Source organism: Phaenicophaeus curvirostris, chromosome 3 (assembly GCF_032191515.1).
Source record: "Phaenicophaeus curvirostris isolate KB17595 chromosome 3, BPBGC_Pcur_1.0, whole genome shotgun sequence".
NCBI classification, from domain to species: Eukaryota; Metazoa; Chordata; class Aves; order Cuculiformes; family Cuculidae; genus Phaenicophaeus; species Phaenicophaeus curvirostris.
This window is the reverse complement of record NC_091394.1, coordinates 49,293,719-49,311,991: the sequence shown is the minus strand read 5'-3', so window position 1 is coordinate 49,311,991 and position 18,273 is coordinate 49,293,719. Positions and strand designations below refer to the sequence as shown.

Here is an 18,273-nt window from a genome sequence, read left to right as displayed (position 1 = left end):
AGATTTAAATTCTACTGAAAGTGAAAGTAAGCCTCATTAAGAGTATTTCTTCTCATGTTGAAGAACATCTATATATAGGTGTAGATATATATGTAGCGTAGACTTCTAAATTGCTCAACAGAAGTGAGTATTTGGGAGAGGAGTCACCAATGGTTGCTGCCGCTGTTTATGGTGGTAGCGTGTATATCAGGGGAAGGGAAGTACTCCTATTATAAGTACATCTGCCTTATAAATTTAGTTTCAATGTGAAGTGTTACTCCATAGTAACAGCTACTGCTAACTCGGTCTGTGTTGCACAGTGTTGCGGGGCATGCAAAACAGATTCCTTTTGGATGAAGGTAAAGCAAAAGGTGCATTTCAGGAGTGCCCCTAACTCATTCCCAGCTCTTAGTGGGCATTCAACATCAGGGCAGAGTCAGCCCAAGGGAAGCTCGTCTGCAATGTGGATGTTAGGTCTGTTTTACTTTGTGACTGCATTCCTGTTATACCCACGCTACTTATTAATGTAGGCATAACCTTTGCTTGAGAACTAGCACTAACAAAGGAGGAGGGATCTGCTGCACTTGGGCTGCCTGGGATTCAAATGATAGCAGGAACTCCTAGAAAAAGTGGAACTTAGCTGCTGCTTGGCAGCTGCCTAGCCAATCTGCGATGGAGCAAACAGTAGCAGCAGGATTTCTTACGGACCAGATTAAAACCGGGCTGTGTTCTGAAATATAGATATCTTCATATGAAAACTTAGAGATATGACTATTTCTTAGCTTAGTTTGAGAGGTAATTTATCTTCATTGTACAATTGTGCCTTAGAAAGAATCTTTGCTTCAGAATAATTTGTGTCATCTTCCATGCTTAACCTGAACACTCTTTAACAGGGAAGTGAGACTAGGACGAAATGGTGTAGAAGAAATTAAACGGCACCTTTTCTTCAAAAATGATCAATGGGCTTGGGAAACTCTGAGAGACAGTAAGTATAATGATTTTCTTAGACACCATAATCTGACTTAATTATTTATTATGTTAGCCAAAGGACCGACATATTTCATTTTAATGGAATTTGAGTTTTTATTTAATTTGTACCAAGGAAAGCTATTGCTTAGACACCGAAGAGAAATTCCCCCTCCCCACCCAAATTCTTGATTACATCACTTGAATAATACAGTGATCATTTTTGTACTATTCTGCTTTTTTTTTAGCTGTAGCACCAGTTGTGCCTGACTTAAGCAGTGACATTGACACTAGTAATTTTGATGATCTGGAAGAAGACAAAGGAGAGGAAGAAACATTTCCTATACCAAAAGCATTTGTGGGCAACCAGCTTCCTTTTGTAGGATTTACTTACTACAGCAACCGTCGGTATGTATGCAGAAAGCAAGCTAATGGGATGTTCTTTCGTTGACACTGTTTGTGACTCTTACCAACCAGTATTTTGATAAAAGCCTTTTCAGAGTCTTAGTAATGATTCAGAATCCTAATAAATTGTACTTTTACGATGCTTCAGTAATGATAACCAGTACTGCTAGCCATCAGTACCTCAAAACATCACACTAAATTTGTGAATGTCTTATTCTTCACTAAGAACATCATATAGTGGTACTGCAGAAGCTAAACAAGAAAAATGCACTGTTGCCACTCCCAAGCAGAGTTGCCTGCAGAGCACTGAATTATATATGTAGAGTCATGAGTCGGGGATACGAACGTCACTTTGTTTTACTGCAAATACTGTTCCTATGCTTTATATGGAGATTCCATGCTTTACATCAGTGGTTTAGTATTTGATAAATTAAATTTTGGGTTACTAGAAATAAAATATTTTCTACTTGCCTGTTACCTGCTTCGTAATTTTTCTTTTTTTCTGAAGTACTTATCTGCAGCAGAGTGAAATTGTGATGCTTTAAAGTTTTCACTGTTGCTTAGAAGTCTTTAAATGATACTGATTGAAATTATATTAATTCATGCTTTTAACAGTTATTTTATTTCTGGTGGGTGTCAGTCAGGCTTAAAGTGGGCTAAAACTTCTAGCAGACCATGTTGGATAGAAACTATTACTTTTAGCAGCATTTCTAGAAGGGAAAGCCTTACAGGAAACAAATCTGGTTTTTGTCCTTGAATAGAAGGGGAGCCACTTTTCCGAGCCTGTGGTGAAATTCTTTCCATCTCTGCGAAGAGATGGAGTTTTTGTTGCTTTCTGGATAGTGAGGCATGGAAGGACTTGCAAGCTTTGCATACAGTTTGTGTGAATTCAGTTCAGTGATTTCATCTACTGTTCTGATTTTAGTCTAATTTTAAAAAGTCTTAATTTTTGCATTGCAGGAAGATTTTGGACTGTATTAAAGTAGCATATACAAGCTTTTTTATAACTGAATTTCTTCTGTCTGCCTCTTCCTTCTTGGGGACCAGTATGAGGAATTTAGAAAACTAAGTGGCTGTGTTGTGCTGTCATTGAAGAACTCTGCTACTAAATGCTATCATAACTTTGTAGGCTTACTATAACTAATAAGTTATCACAGAATTGGATTCTGTCCCATAATACTCTGCTGGTGTGATAGTCTTGAAAGTCTGAAGTGACCATTCATATTTGATAAACCTGTAAACCTAACTTTTACTCCCTTTCTTATTGAAAATAGTTCAAGCATTTAATAAAATCACATATTTAGAAAAAAATTGCACGTTTATTTCTCCCCCTCCTTCAGTTTCATCTTATTCATGTGTGCTGGATAGTTTAAGGAAACGGAAATCTAGGAAAATTATGTGACTTCTGCCTTTAAAGGAAGTAGTACAATCTTTCAGTATAGAATACTGTGATCTTGTTGTTTACAAACTTGGAAATATGGTTGTTTATTGTTGTACTTCACCTATAACACAGATTTCAGAATAGCAGCTGAGAACTTTGCAGCCCTGTCTGGCTTGTGTGTTCTCCTCTGGATTCTGATGGAGCTAGTACTGTGCCTGTCTAAATATCACATTCTCACTGCTCAACAGCCCTGATGTGGTGGCAGGCCCCTTCCTCGTTGTCATTTCATTGTCTGAAAGCAGTCTTGATGTTTAATTTGACCATGGCTTTGGAGATGTCTGTGATTTTACCCTCCTTGATCTTTTGGAGAGGTTTTTATATATGTGAAAATATGCATAGGAATCAAGAAAGAGGATGTGTCCATCTTCCTCATTTCACATATCGAAAAGATATTCCTCACGTGATCTGATGCAGTCAGAGACTCTTTACGTCTCTCTAGATTAGTTATCAGGCCAAGAATATCACATTGAATACCAAAAGAATTTAAAACCAGTAATTTGTATTTATTTGCTTGACTTTTTAGAATCAAGACAAATAGAAATTTGAGGTATTTTTAGAAAACACTTACGTAAAACAAGAACACTGGCTTCAGGGCAAACTTTTTGTGTGTGGAACTCTTAGTAACTTTGTTGGAAGTTACACAATCTCTACAGAGTTCACTTCATTGCTGTTACTTGCTGCATAAGTGCCTGAGTAAATATTTATGGGATGGAAGCCAATAGCAGTGTTGTAACCATGGAAAGCAAAGATTTTTTTTAATGGTTATTAAAAAAAAGAAAAGTGGTTCTATTAGTATTTGGCAGAAATCCTTTTTTCTAAAGGTCTACTGCAGCTTTCTACTTTTCCCTTTACAATAAATTATGTGAGTTTTTCAATTAAATGTGCATATATGTTAAGGTGTAATAAATACAGAAATTAGAAAATCTGATCTTGTTACTATTTGATTATCCACATTGTGGAGCAAAAAATCTGGGGGTTATGTTTTGGGATGATTGTGTTCTGTTCGGTTTGGGGGGGGTTTTATGACCTTGCTTTTAAATATCTCTTAAAATCAAACTTTTTAAATGTCGTTACAGGTATTTAGCTGTTTCTGCAGAAAATTCCAACGATAACGGAACAGGCTCCAGTGTGGATAAAAGTGTGGTAAGTCTCACTGATTTTCAGCTTTGTTGGATCCTAATAAAGAATCTGTTGCATATATGGGAATAAACTGGTTGAGTTCTAAATGTCTCAAATTATTTTAGTGCTTCAAATATGGGAAATCAATGAATAATTTTAACTGTTTAGTAAAAAGTTACTACAGTTATTGGAAAAGCAGAATTTCAGTTCTTCATGCAACATTGCTTTACCTGAAGTGGGATAAAATAGCTGAAACTGCATACTCTTTTTGTGAATGAGTTTGTGCATTATTTTTGAAATGTCTTATCAGTCCCAGGTATGTACTGGCTTTGTGACAATGATGGAATCAAGATGTGAGTGTAATGGGAAGCTTGGGCTTCCCAGCAATGTGCCAGTTTATTGCTGGGGCTGGACTTCCTTTGCACTAAGTGGGAGGTGGCAGATTATGTACCGAGCTTGGGTCGTGTGTTCCTTCCTAAGGGTGTCCCACAAGCTAATGCGAATTGAGGAACAGAGTATCTGCATTTATAGAGCAGTTCACCTAGCAAGAGATGTCCAGGAATTCTTGCAGTTACTGCTTCCCAAGCTTCTTGGCTGTCAGGTTTCCAGGAAGCTACACTGAGGTATTGGAAACAAGGCCTGTTTGGATTTAAGTTCTAGTGTAAATCAAGATGTTCTTTTAAAATGGTTTGGTATTTTAGAAATTACATTATTTCCACAAGAAAAACACTTGTCAAAAAATTGATAATTAAAATAAATCTTCTTAGGTTTGACTATGGTTTACTCTGTGAGTATTTTGTTCTGTTATGTTTTTCATCTAAAGCAGAAGAGAAGCAGGTATCGATGCATGTTCCCTTTTCTCATAAACCTGCAATATACAAATGTTAATGATATATGGTATTACTCAGCGAAAATTTGTAAAGGATAGGGGAACAGACTATTTAGTTTATTGGCCTAACTGAAGTTATTAAGCACTGAAGTGCCTTTGTTTCATTATGTATGTTGATATGTTTTGTAAATCTTGTTTTCCTCAGAAGTGTTTGGCTGTTGATATGGTAAAATTAAAACCAAAGCCAGACTTTCAAGTATTTGCAGATACTTAAAGCTCTGTACTAGCCTTTGGTTGAGTTGGAAGAGTTACTGGATAGAATTGGCATAATTACTAGGACACAGGCACCTGCACGTAGTTAAAGATGCCTCAAGAGTCCTGTCAGTATTGTCAGCTGTATTTGAATGTCTTGTGATTTTAACAATTTTGAGAGGTGAAGATCTGGATTGATGTGAGTGATACAGACAGTTTTAAATAAATGTTAAGTCTTTACTATGAAGTATTTTCACCCCACAGTTCTTTCTCAGCTGTTTTTCTTTCATTACATGCTGCAATGAAAACGGTAATGTTGATACATTGTTAGCAAATTAGTTCTGGAAATATAACACAAGATGTTACCTGGTCTGCCTGCATTTTGGCTTGGTACTGGTTTTGGGAGGGACCGAGTGCCAGAAATTTCCAAGAAATTTGTGGGAAAACAATGGAATTAAATGTTTAACTGACTTTCACACCTTGAAGATCTGATTATTTACTTTGGTTTAGTGCTGCCATAACCACCTGTAAACAGTTCAGCTATTAAGAAAGGAGAGATTAACAAAGTGTTTTGCACTAGGTCTTCAGTTTTCTTCATTGTTCAGGATGTAGAACCAGACACACTATGCCATGGTGATAAAAAAAAAGGATGGCAGTTCCAGAGGGATTTTTCGTGGCTTCTCTGTTGTAGGCAGGCTTTTCCATATTCCTTTCTTTCCCCACCTCCTACTCAAAATGGAAACTAAGAAGAAACTAAAACATAAAGGAATACTTTTATACTGAGTTGATTATAACTCAGGATTTTCTTAAAGTATTATTTAGTCTATTGGTATCAGATTGTGCAGAACTTCTCTGGAAGTCTAATATAATTATATTGCTCAGCAAGCTTAGGCCCATTGGGGTACAGCACTACAAAAGCAACCAGAGACAGAAAAAAGCAAGAAAGAGTCAGTTGAGATCCAAACTAGTAAGAGTCAGCACAGAAATACCTCAGTTTCCAGATGCCTTTTTGGACCTGTTCCTCATCTACCCTGTTTAGTTCCTCTGTGCAGCCGGTCTGGAAGGGTTGTAAAAGGAGTAACCACGAAGTGGAAGACCAGTTATATTGAACTTCTTTATAGAATCATAGAATTACTTGGTTGGGAAAGACCTTTGAGATCATCAAGTTTATCCTTTATTTTTGTGCATTAGCTGTGGTCCCTTTTTCTTAAGGTGAGAGCTAGTCTTTAAATAGTCTTCCTTCTTGCTTTGTTTCTCAGTGGTTCATACCAAGGAGATAACTGTGTTGCATGCTGGTTCTTGTTCCTTTTTCCTGAAAGTATAGATTTAGATGCCATCTCTGTGATTTTTTTGTTCCAGCCATTGTCTCACCTGCATGGTGTTATGTTGTATGTCTCACCAGTAATTGGCTTTTCCAGAGCTGTTCTGTAAGAGCTAAGAAATCTATTCTGGTATTGCCTTGATGTCTCAAAGCTTTGTGATAGTTAGATAAATAGATAAATAGAGCAGTGAATATAAAAAAACAATACATAGTTTCCGGTTCGTACCCAGTCACCATGTCTGTGTTCTTCCTCTGAAAACCTCAGAGCAGCTTAAGAACATGAAGAAAAGAAAGAAAAGGAGTAAATGAGAAAGGATGCCCAGTTCTTGAGAGCACCTGAGTTGCCCCATGCTTTAGTCCTACTACAGTGGGAAGGAGATCAGATTGAAAGTAGGAAGTAGGCAAACACCTAAAACTTTCTCATCTAATATGGATAAAGCATGCTACAATATATCTCCAAACTGAAACCTTAGTTTAGGACTGCACAGGGTGTTGAGAATACTTACGGTTGCTGTCAAGAAAGAATGGAGGCAAGCATTAATATCCCCTTTTTATGATCTTAGTGAGTAGTTCTAGTTTCTCTAAGCATGTTCTGTGGGGAAAAGGAAAAGAGGAAGAGTAGACATAGGAGGAACTGTTCTGCTGCTCCTTTTTGTGGAATGATTGTGGCAATTGTCAGTTTTTTAAGTTACAACAAGTAAGCCAAAGGTCAGAACCGCTTTGATATGTTACTTGGAAGAGCATCTAGGTTAGGATTGTAATTCTTCTCTGTGCGATTCCAAGAGAGTTGAGGGAAATGTAGGAAAGCTAAATAAGGTTGAAATCCGGACAAGGGCAGTGAACAGGTTTAAAAGGGTGAATCAGCATGGGGTTGACTTAATGAGCTTCCTCAAAGTTGACACCATCTTGTTAACTGAGGATTTTGCTGATGATGGCATGGGATTATTGTGCCCAGAGATCCAGTAGAAGATAGATATTTTAAGACTACATGAAAAGAATGAATCTCTGAATTTATCTTGCTAGCAAACAGTACGTGCTATACAGTAATGCCTTATATTAGCATCTGAAGCTGGTTACTATTTTCAAACTTTAGTACAGTGCTACCTGTAAAAACTCTTTCTGACTGAGTAGGTGCTACGAGCATTTTCCCCTCCATTGCTAGTAACTGACAGGCATGATTCTGCTTCCTGAACTTGAGAGCCTGAAGATGTGTTGCGAAATACACCTAGTGGTTCATACTAGAAGAAGAAAATTTGAGACTAATTAAAATGCTTTCTTACATCTTTGCAGTAATATCTTTAATTTGATTCTGAAGATAAGTAAAATCTTCCTTATTTTAGGTAACTTAGCCTGGTGAATTTTGACGGAACTATTCAGAACCTTAAAATTTGATGTGCTTTCAAGTGATAAAACTGAGTAAAATGAAAGTTGTTTCTTGTTATTAACTTTTTTAGGTTTTTTGGGGTGGGGAAATCACATTTTAATAAGGTAAAAATGTAGTGTTTAGATAGAAGTGAGCAAGCTGTGATATAACACAAGCAACACAATATTCTGAAATAAGGTTTTGAAGTTTTAAAAATTAATGCATGTTCTTTCTTGTACAAATATATATTTAAAGCTGGAAAATATGCAGAAGATGATCTATGAGTTGGAAGAACAACTGCATAATGAAATGCAGTTGAAAGATGAAATGGAGCAAAAGTGCAGGTGAGACTTTGAACTTTAATTGTTTACGTAATTTGAATTCATCTTACACTTCAGTTTTGTATTACTACTTCAGGAATTACCAGAATAACAGTAAGACTGGTACTGTAGTTCTCCAAGGGAGTTCCGGGCATGGGCTTAAGTAATTCTAAGACAATAGTTGAATGGTTTTTTTTTAATAGAGTATGAAGATTATTGTTTGTTTTCATTGGCACCCATATAACACATATCCTTTCTGAAAACTTGAATGCTTGAGAGTACGCAGTACTTTGAATTCAGATGTTGTATTGTCAGAGGTACTCAATGATCATGCTGATTTTTTTAAAAACATAAAATAGGGTACATATGACACATATTGGATTATTAAATTAACTGTCTGATTTCTAAATACATGAAGTTTGTTGGAAAATCACATTCCTTTTTTTTTTTTTTGTGTGACTATTAGGTAAGAGCAACTATTTCTTTCTAAAGTCATGTTTCTACCGTGTTGAAGGAGTAGCTATGTAAGAGTTTGCCCAGTTCTTACAGTTACACTTACAGATGAACATTTGGGTTTCTTTTCTGAGAAGCAGAATTTTTTACTCAGATTCATGCAAACTAAATTCCCATCAGTTGTTTTCTCCTGAATTCTTTTCCTGAACGCCTAAATAAAGTCATAAGGCAATGCTAGGTATAGGATATAGGAAGAATTTAGGCTTGTGAATGAGGACCGAAGTCAGTAGCTGTACAAATTGCTTATGTGGGAACTGGTAGCCAGAATGGTCAAATGGGAATATAGAGTGTGTGACACCGCACTGTTGCTTAAACACAGCTTCACCATTTGCATGTTCTGATTGCTTTCCACAAGAAGAATGGGCTTTACTTGGAAGATATTTGGTAACTGTCTTCTTGCAGTACTGTTGAAGTTGGCATACCACAACAGTGTGTCTCCTGATACGTCATACCATTTAGTTAGTAGATGTGATATATTGCTGTAACTGCTGCTTATTATACCTGCCAGGTAAAATTATCTGTGTCTTTTCTGTTACCTCTTTGAAGAGGGATAGCTGGCTACAAAAATGCAATGGACGTGTTGGTGTTACTGCCAGTTAATTGACATGGTGTTTAACCTCACTCTCTCTACAGTGCTGTGTTCTCATACATTGCTTCAGCAGAGAGATTTTTAAATATTATTATTCAAATATTGTTATCCACAGTAGGAAACTGTCTGCTGTTGAATTAAAGAACCATTTTGTGTATTTGGAAAGTTCACAAATAGAGGAAACTTTAGCAGTTCACCACCATGTTCTAATTTAACAATAGCCTATTGTGTACGTACACTGTTTGAACATTTGTTGATGGAGAAAATATGGCACCTAAAATTTTGTGTATATAATCTCCAGCAAAGTTGATTATTAAGTACTTACATATCTTACGATTATTTCCAATCATTGATTGTTTTCCCCAGTTTCAAAATATTTATTACAAGATAGAATTAGACAAAATATAAATATTCCCTTTAGTAAGATCCCAAAATATTTCACTGAAAAAATGCTGTATGTAGTGCATCCTTCTCAAGTATTACTTAATAGATTTTGTTTTCTTTTTAGGTCTTCAAACATAAAGCTAGACAAGATTATGAAAGAACTGGATGAAGAGGTAATTTTGTTCCTCACTGAAGTCTTCTTAGTTGGGTAAAGAATGTGGGTAGTACTTTCTTGATTTGGGATGCTTTTTCTGTAACAAAAAATTGTTTAAATTTGAGACCAAATCATCACATTTCAATGCATAGCTTTGGGAGTTATATTTTTATTTGTACACATTTTCAAGAAATTTTTTTTCTGCAAGTGATGCTGAATCCTATTTCCTCTGCTGAATGTTTTGCTTAGTCTTCCTTGTCACTATTCCTCTGGAGTTTATCAAAATCAGTTACTCTAAAAATGAAGGTATAGAATATGTTTCCATTGAGTCCTTGTAATAATATTAATTTTAATATTTACTTGTATGCAGGCATGCTAATGGTAATTATTCTAATAATTTTATAAATGTGTTGTGTAGAAGTTAAAAAAGCCATCTTTTCCGCAAACCTTTTCATGGAAGCCAGAGAGAGACTTATTCATTGGAAATAATACATAAATTTCCTTGATTGTTTACTTGCAGAGGTACTCATTTAAGAATCATTCCTTAAAATGTAAATATAAATTACTAGTGTTTTTAATTTTAGGGAAATCAAAGAAAGAACTTGGAATCAACAGTGTCTCAGATTGAGAAGGAAAAGATGGTATTGCAACATAAGATAAATGACTACCAAAGAAAATTTGAACAAGAGAATGAAAAACGACGGAATGCAGAAAATGAAGGTATGCCATGTTGTCCAGGTATTGACACCACTAAGGTTTATGGTGTGTTTTGGGGCATAATTTACTACCTTAGCATTTGAAGTGCTACACAGCTTTAAAGGGAGCCTTTCAAATAGCAAGCACAGATTTTGAGTTTATTTTTATATGAGCTTTAACGAGAAAACAATATTTTTGTCTTGTTTTCCAATTCTGTTCTCTACAGTGTGCGTTGCTGTTCTGCAAGGACAGGATTTGACCTAAAAATGTAGATAGGAAGCAAGAAGTTAACAAAAGACCTATTGTATGCCAAGAATTTATTTGAGCATGCTTGTGTAAAATAAAAAACCTAAAACCTAAGGAATGTTTTAATTTTTTTAGTGTCCACACTAAAAGATCAGATGGAAGACTTGAAAAAAATCAGCCAGCATTCACAAATCACAAATGAGAAGATAACACAGTTACAAAAACAAGTAGGTTGCTTCTGTTCATTGTCTTCATTGTTTCTTAGATTTGAGAAGCAATATTGAACATTCAAATATAACGAAGCAGTTGGTTTTTATATTTAAGACTCTTGTATGTTTTATTTTAATAGCTAGAAGAAGCAAATGATTTGCTGAGGACAGAATCGGATACAGCAGCAAGACTGAGAAAGGGTAACACAGAAATGAGCAAGTCATTAAGTCAGGTGGAATCACTGAATAGAGAACTGCAGGAAAGGTGCAGAGTTCTGGAAAGCACAAAACTGCAGGTGGAGAAAGATTATTACCAGCTGCAAGCTGCTTTGGAGTCGGAACGAAGGGACAGAAGTCACGGATCTGAAATGATTGGAGAACTACAGGGTAATTCTTCTGTATTTATGCTTTACCAAAAAAAAGTTGTGATAACCCTACTTTATTAAATAAAGTACAGCTACCTAAAAGGAGGAAAGCCAGTCTGTAAACTGGATGTGACTTAGTAGAACAATTGTTAAAGATGGGATCTTGTTTCCTAATCATGTTTGAGTGGCTCTTGGGAGGGAGACTATGAAAATCAAAGGGTGGCTATGAAAATTAAGGGATGAGGCTGCCCTGACTAGAAGTCTTAGTCCAAGTGGTACAAAAATCTGAAAGGCTGATATGGTGCTAGAGAAGACACAACACTGTCTTGATGCTTTAGTGCAGTAGCCAAGTTGACAGAGCCAACATTTTCTCTTTTCATTTGTGGAGAAAACTGTTTTGTAGTTAAATTTGATTTGTTTTCTTCTATGATGCTTCTACATTACAATGAAGAGTATGGTAAGGGATACTGATGTAGAATCCATTTTTTCAGGTTGCTTGGAACTTTTTAGCATTTGTGCATCTCTGAATCTTTAAACTGGAAACCATTCAGATACATTAGTTCACGACTGTGCCTATGCTGTAGTAGATCCTGCCTCTTGCCATTTTAAACGATCTGCAGTACTGATAATCACTTCCATGAGGCACAATCTTTTGTTGAGGACTTCTGGGTGGTTTGGGATTTGGTTTTTTTTAAGGTAAACTTCGCTAGCACAAAGAAAGAACTATCAAGTGTCAAGTTGCCTGTTGACTGAGCTTCAAATACAGTAAATCAGTTTCACTTGAATGATCCAACTTGGCAGCCTGCAAGAAATGGATGTAAGGCTAAGGTGCTTTGCTGGTGTAAACCCAAATATCTTTATGTAATTCAGAAAGACATACAGTTGTTTTTAAAAGTGCATTTTAAATGAATGAGAATGGCATAAGATTTAGGAAGACTTTCCTTCTTCAGTCTCATAGTTTCTTACCTATTGCCAGGATATCTCTTTGTACTTAAAAATTAAGTGAAGCGGACTGTACTGGAAAAAGATGTATTTGATAGGTATATTTTTCTATACTGTATTTAAGATACTAAGTGTAATATGAAGTAATCAAAAATATTTTTTATTTATTTATTTTGAAGGCAGTAATGCAAATTCTTCAGTCTAGAAATGTATACTACTACTTTGGCTTATATATAAACACTTCTGCTTTGGCGTGTGCATATATATACACACACTGCTGCTACTACTGCTGCTCTAACTACTGCAACTACTGCAGCTTTGGAGGAGACCTTATTGTGGCTTTTGAGTACTTTATTGAGGCCTATAAGAAAGATGGGGAGAGACTTTTTACCAGGGCCTTTAGTGACAGGACAAGGAGCAACAGTTTTAAACTGAAAGAGGGTATATTTAGATTAGACATTAGGAAGAAATGTTTTACAGTGAGGGTGGTGAGACACTGGAATGGGTTTCCCAAAGAAATTGTGGGTGCCCCATCCCTGGCAGTGTTCAAGGCCAGGTTAGATGGGACTTTGAGTAACCTAATCGAGTGGAGGCTGTCCCTGTCCCATGGCAGAGAGGTTGGAACTGTATGATCTTTAAAGGTCCCTTCCAAGCCAAACCATTCTGTGATTCTATTTAGTGTTTAGTTTAAACTTCAGGTGCCAGACAGGGTCTTCTAGTAGATGCTGAGGAGGATGGGGAGTAGTTACTCTGTCCATGGCAGATCTTTCTGCCTAATATGCCTTATCATATGTATTACTGGAGTTAACATCAGCAAAAGTGCTTGTTGTGTGGCACAGCAGAACTTGGATTAATGGAAGAAATTTTGCATATTAAATATTGGGAGTGGTGAAGGCAGGTAGCAAGTTCTGCATGTGATTGTTTTTTTGTGAATTGTTGCTAATGGCCTGCATGAGGAATGGCTGTAAAGATTGATTAATTTTACAGTGCACAGCCTTTGCATATCTGAAAAATTTGAAGGTGTAAATATCTTAGGGGCCCAGAAGTTTGGAAAGCCTGTTGATTTAAGTTGAGTAACTAATGTTGAATGGTATTTCGTTTCTTATGGCAGTTCGAATTACAACTCTACAAGAAGAAGTAAAAAACATTAAAAACAATCTTGAAAGAGTGGAAGCGGAAAGAAAACAGGCACAAGATATGCTTAATCATTCAGAAAAGGTATGGTAAAATTATGTTGAGGCTGACGTTCTTTGTCAGCTTTTGACTGTATTTTCAAAGAATATTTATTAATGCTGCTAAATTCTGTGTTCTTGCTCTGAATCAGGCTTGTGTTAAAATAGTTAACTATTAGCAGTGCTAATTTACAGTCTTATCAGGACGGTAAACTGCACAAGTCCTCAGGTATTTCTTACTTATAGCAATGGGCATAAAATTCATGCTTGTCATTCGCTATTGGTGGTTCAGTGATCCAGCCCTTCTGCCAGTAGCAAGTAGGTTTTGTTCTGCCCTCCTGCGTATCGCTGCAGAGACTTGCCTCCTGAAAATCTATGATTTGAACTTTATGAAAACCTGAAATTGAAATTTCTGCTTTTACTGGTTTTTAATTTGGCTGGATCAGTACCAGACCTTTTGAGCAGCTTTGGAGTTGGACTGTTTCAATTTTTTTCCTTCCTTCTATTCTTCCTTTCTAAAGAATGGTAGCAGCATGTTCCCCTTAGATCTCTGATCCCCACCCCCAGATAGAGAAACAAGTAAAGAAGAGTAAAAGGAAATCCTGCACCCATTTCCCAGGTAGGCTACATAGCCAGCTCTGTGTGTTGTGGTCAAGTAAAAAGTTGCTGTTCTGTATGGCCTGTCCAAATAAACCAGAGAGGTGAGACCACCTACGAGGGAAGGTGCAGTGACCATTCTCATTTGGTATTGCATGAAGCGGTGATCCAAAGGCAAGTCCCTGTCTCTCAGAGCTCATCTCCAGAGCTTATTTCAGAGGTTACTTTTAACAGCTTTCAATCTCAATGATGGAATAATAGAATTGCATCCAAGTAACAATAACTTAGATTTCTCTGCGTTCTATGTCCTCTGTGGCAGATTTAGTTGTATGATTCCAATTTAGGTGACTTATCGTTCTTCAAACTGAGGATTTCCATTATCTTATGAATTTATAGACGCCTGAAAATGTTAATGTAGTTTCCTTCAGAATAGAGTACAGATTTTGTCTATTACCATTCTTCACTAAGCATGGAAAACAGCGTTGATAATTTCTTCATAACCAAAAAAAAACCACAAAAAAAGGGAAGAAAGAAAAAGTGATCCCTCAGATCTTATAGAAATTTGGTAACTTTTTCTTCTTACTTTTAGGAGAAGAATAATTTAGAGATAGATTTGAACTATAAACTCAAATCTTTACAAGACCGGTTAGAACAGGAAGTAAATGAGCACAAAGTGACTAAAGCTCGGTTAACTGACAAACATCAGTCAATAGAGGAGGCAAGATCAGTTGCAATGTGTGGTAAGTGTTTCTTGCAAGCTTCAGGTAAACGCGTAATAAAAGGTATTTTGATTACAATATCTTACATCACATTGACTTATAATGTAATACTGTTCAAAAGTGTTTAACTCTTTGTATAAAGAAAGTTCATATCAAAATTTTAAAACGTGCATAATGAAAAATGCACTTTCAAAATTATTCTCTCTTAACACAATGCTTCTATACAAATTGCATTGTTTCTTAGTATTTTGACTATCTTACTGCATTTGCAATTCAAAGCCTTTCTTGACTTCTAAAATGCTGTTGAATCTTAAAATTCTGGCTAGTGCTACATGGACTTGAAAGAATGCATTATCAGGACACATCTTGAACATTCATTCCAGTGGAACTGTGTTACAAATGTCGGTGGTGTATTAGGCTTGCCTGAAGTGTCAAAGTTTCTTTATAGACACGCATCAGTAAATCAAAGATGTGTCTTGATATCCTAACTGAATACATCAGTTTGTTTTTTTTTTGTGAAGGTCATCAGTATCTGCATATGTAGTTTGTAACTTTCAGAAAGCTAACACAAGTGGTGGCATCCCATTTCTTTCCCTCCACTATCCATTTGAGGAAATGCAACCTGGCTTTTATTTGATAATGATTACTTTAAGAATCTGCTTTTTTTTTTATTTCTTCCACTATTTATCATTCTGCTATCACAATACTTTGAATGCAACTTGGAATTATATTTCTTTTTTAATATTTCCTGTAATAATGCCAGGAAGTTTTTAGTCAGCAGTCAGTCCATCTAACAGCACCAAGGCTTAGATAGCTGAACAAAAGGGTCTGAAAATATTAGGATATTTAAGAATGTCTTTAAAAAAGCATTCTTGCAGATGCTACATATACATTTCTTTACTTTGCTTTCCTTAATGTTGTTTAGAAATGGAAAAAAAAGTAAAGGAAGAAAGGGCAGCAAGAGAAAAGGCAGAAAATCGAATAGTTCAAGCTGAAAAACAGTGTTCCATGCTGGACTTTGACCTGAAGCAATCTCAGCAGAAACTGGAACACCTTCTTCAGCAAAAGGAAAGACTGGAAGATGAAGTAAGTAAAATGCTCATCACTCAAAATGTTCTATATAAATAAGAGCTTATAGTTGGGTTGACAAGTAGAAAATCAAATTCACTTACACTGAGCTCCTTGTATAATGCACTTCTCAGTAGAACTGAAGGCAGCTGTTGGCCTTAACATAGTCAGGTAATTTTCCGCTTGTTTCTTAGCTCTTGGATGCCTTACATACTTGAGTCTTTAATAAAATGCAATTTTTATGTATTTCTTTCTTTTTAAGGAAAAACTTGCTTGTGACTTCAAGAGTTATTTGATTGGCTTGCAGTTCTGGGTTTGCATTCGCCAGAAGAGCATTTGTTTAGGGAAATGCAATTGAAATATTGAGTATGAAAACTAGGTACCAAGGATAATAGTTTCGTCCTTACTTTTCCTTTACAGGGGTCACAATTTGTGTAAATTAGTTTTTAGGTGGTATGCTGCATTTTCTTTTTCCTAAGGTTTTAAGATAGGATATCTACAGAGAGGACCTTTTAGCAGACAATTTAGGTTTCCTCCACTGTTGCCTTTAAGAGAAGATAAAACACATTTGAGACTTTGAAATAAGCTACGTACAAGGAAGCTTTATCATTGTGCAGCATCATATCAGTACATCTGTAAGGGCAGCAGCTTTCTGTAAGATTATTGCACTGAAGCATTTGGAGATTTAGGAATATTTTTATGGATTGTACAACGTGTAGCATCTAGGCAATGGTATTTGGTGTAGAATAATCCATATACGACACACTTTCAGCCACATGTAATTGGTTATTCAGCAAACACTTCTAAATGGCAATGTTTCGCTTAGGTAAAGAATCTAACACTGCAACTAGAGCAAGAGACAAATAAGCGAATAATGGCACAGAATGAATTAAAGGCACAAGCTTTTGAGGCAGATAACTTGAAAGGTTCTGAGAAGCAGCTGAAACAGGAAATCAATACATTGTTGGAAGCAAAGAGATTACTGGAATTCGATTTGGCTCAACTTGCAAAGTAAGTAAAAACCTGAAGTAAAATGGAAAAAGTTGCTTAATTATACATGTACTGTTCTGCCTGTTCCTGTTAGTGAGAAATGTTCTCTGGTGCAAAGGCATTTTTTCCTAAACTAAAAGAATATTTTTAGCTGTGTGTTATGATTTCTGTATGTAGCCTTCAATGTTGGAATATTTCTGTTATGAGCTTATGATGCAGAACAACTCTTGGCTCATTGCTCTGTGTCAAGGCATACGTGACACTTTCATTTGAGTGACTTCTTTATGGATCTATGATACTACTTGCTAAATCATATGGGACTTCTAATTTTACTAGATGAGAGTCGATAGCTTTATTCTCCCCTTTAACTACCTGATGCTTTTTCGTAACAATTCTTAAGTTGACTGAAGGCATTTTTCATTAATTAGGCTTTTATCAGAACTTCCTCAAGCTGATTTAACGTTTCTCCATTTAGAATGCTGCTTGTTTTCTAAATTACATACTGAAACGATCGTCAGAGTAAAATAAAGAATTTTAGGATACGGCAAACTGGTTGGTTTTTGTGAAATAATTCATGCAGCTGTAAGATCTTCATAGGATGCTGTTCTGATTAGAAATAGTCTTTATTAGTAGCTGAGTTTTTACATGTTTTCCTTTTTTATTCCTTCAAAGAAAGTACAGAGGAAATGAAGGTCAAATGCGTGAGCTTCAGGATCAGCTTGAAGCTGAGCAGTATTTTTCGGTAAGACTTGGAAAGAATTGAGTGCTACATTTTGACGTGAAATTATTGAACAGTGAATATGTGATGTATTAAAATTTTTAAAATGTAAATAGCGTGGCATAAATCAGCAGTTGACAAAAATCCTGCTTGAAATACAAACTGAACAAAAAAATTAGAGGGCATTAGATAGTCTATCTAGTATGCTGCCTTGTAGTTGTTTGTCAGACCTTATATATTACATTGAGAAACTCTTATGTGAATTATTCATCAGATTCGTTCCTGTCTTGAGGTGGGAAAAGAGATTTTTTTCTGACCTAACTACAAACTTTCTAGAGAGTTCAAAATCCCCATACTTAGTGGAATGTATTCCAAAATATCGCTCTACAATAAATATAGTGAAGAACTATAGATCCAGTAGCATTCTGCATGTATTCCTTATTCTTCTAAAAAGATACTTTCTCTGTGCCCGAGTCCCTGAAGAACCTTATTCAGTACTCCACGTAGCCAAAATTTGCATTTCTTAGATTTAGTTTTATCTGTTTCATATCTGTGAAAAGAAAACAATAGCATGAGATGCTCTATAACAGCTGAACTTCAAATACATTTGTGATTACAGACAGTTTGAGAAGTGTTTTTTAAATTTGGTTCTTCCTTGGTGGAGCAGTAAGAATTTTGGTGTTTACTAAACTGCATATAATTGTAATTTCATTATGTGTTAGAGATTTGCGTTAGTTAGCATTTAGTTTAAATTGAGACATTCATAATTCAGTCTGAATGTTTCACAAAAGTACTTTACTATACAAGATCAAATTTTAGCTTTCAGAATGTTGGTGGCATTATAAATACAGTATTTAAGAATAGAAACCATTCACATAAATCAGACTTCTGTTGAATCAGTTAAAACAAATTCAAT

The 18,273-nt window shown here is 35.8% G+C and overlaps 1 protein-coding gene across 3 annotated transcripts in view; it reads left to right on the top strand.

The window, feature by feature from the left end:
• ROCK1 (Rho associated coiled-coil containing protein kinase 1) overlaps positions 1-18,273 on the top strand; it is a 96,251-nt gene that overhangs the window by 44,587 nt on the left and 33,391 nt on the right. For all 3 annotated transcript variants that reach the window (XM_069853953.1, XM_069853955.1, XM_069853954.1), the window contains exons 9-21: positions 873-964; positions 1,194-1,353; positions 3,868-3,934; positions 7,931-8,019; positions 9,606-9,654; positions 10,220-10,355; positions 10,713-10,804; positions 10,927-11,173; positions 13,205-13,311; positions 14,452-14,602; positions 15,507-15,667; positions 16,476-16,660; positions 17,312-17,381. In XM_069853953.1, the coding sequence (XP_069710054.1) occupies positions 873-964; positions 1,194-1,353; positions 3,868-3,934; positions 7,931-8,019; positions 9,606-9,654; positions 10,220-10,355; positions 10,713-10,804; positions 10,927-11,173; positions 13,205-13,311; positions 14,452-14,602; positions 15,507-15,667; positions 16,476-16,660; positions 17,312-17,381 (1,606 nt within the window). The remainder of the gene's footprint in view (positions 1-872; positions 965-1,193; positions 1,354-3,867; positions 3,935-7,930; positions 8,020-9,605; positions 9,655-10,219; positions 10,356-10,712; positions 10,805-10,926; positions 11,174-13,204; positions 13,312-14,451; positions 14,603-15,506; positions 15,668-16,475; positions 16,661-17,311; positions 17,382-18,273) is intronic.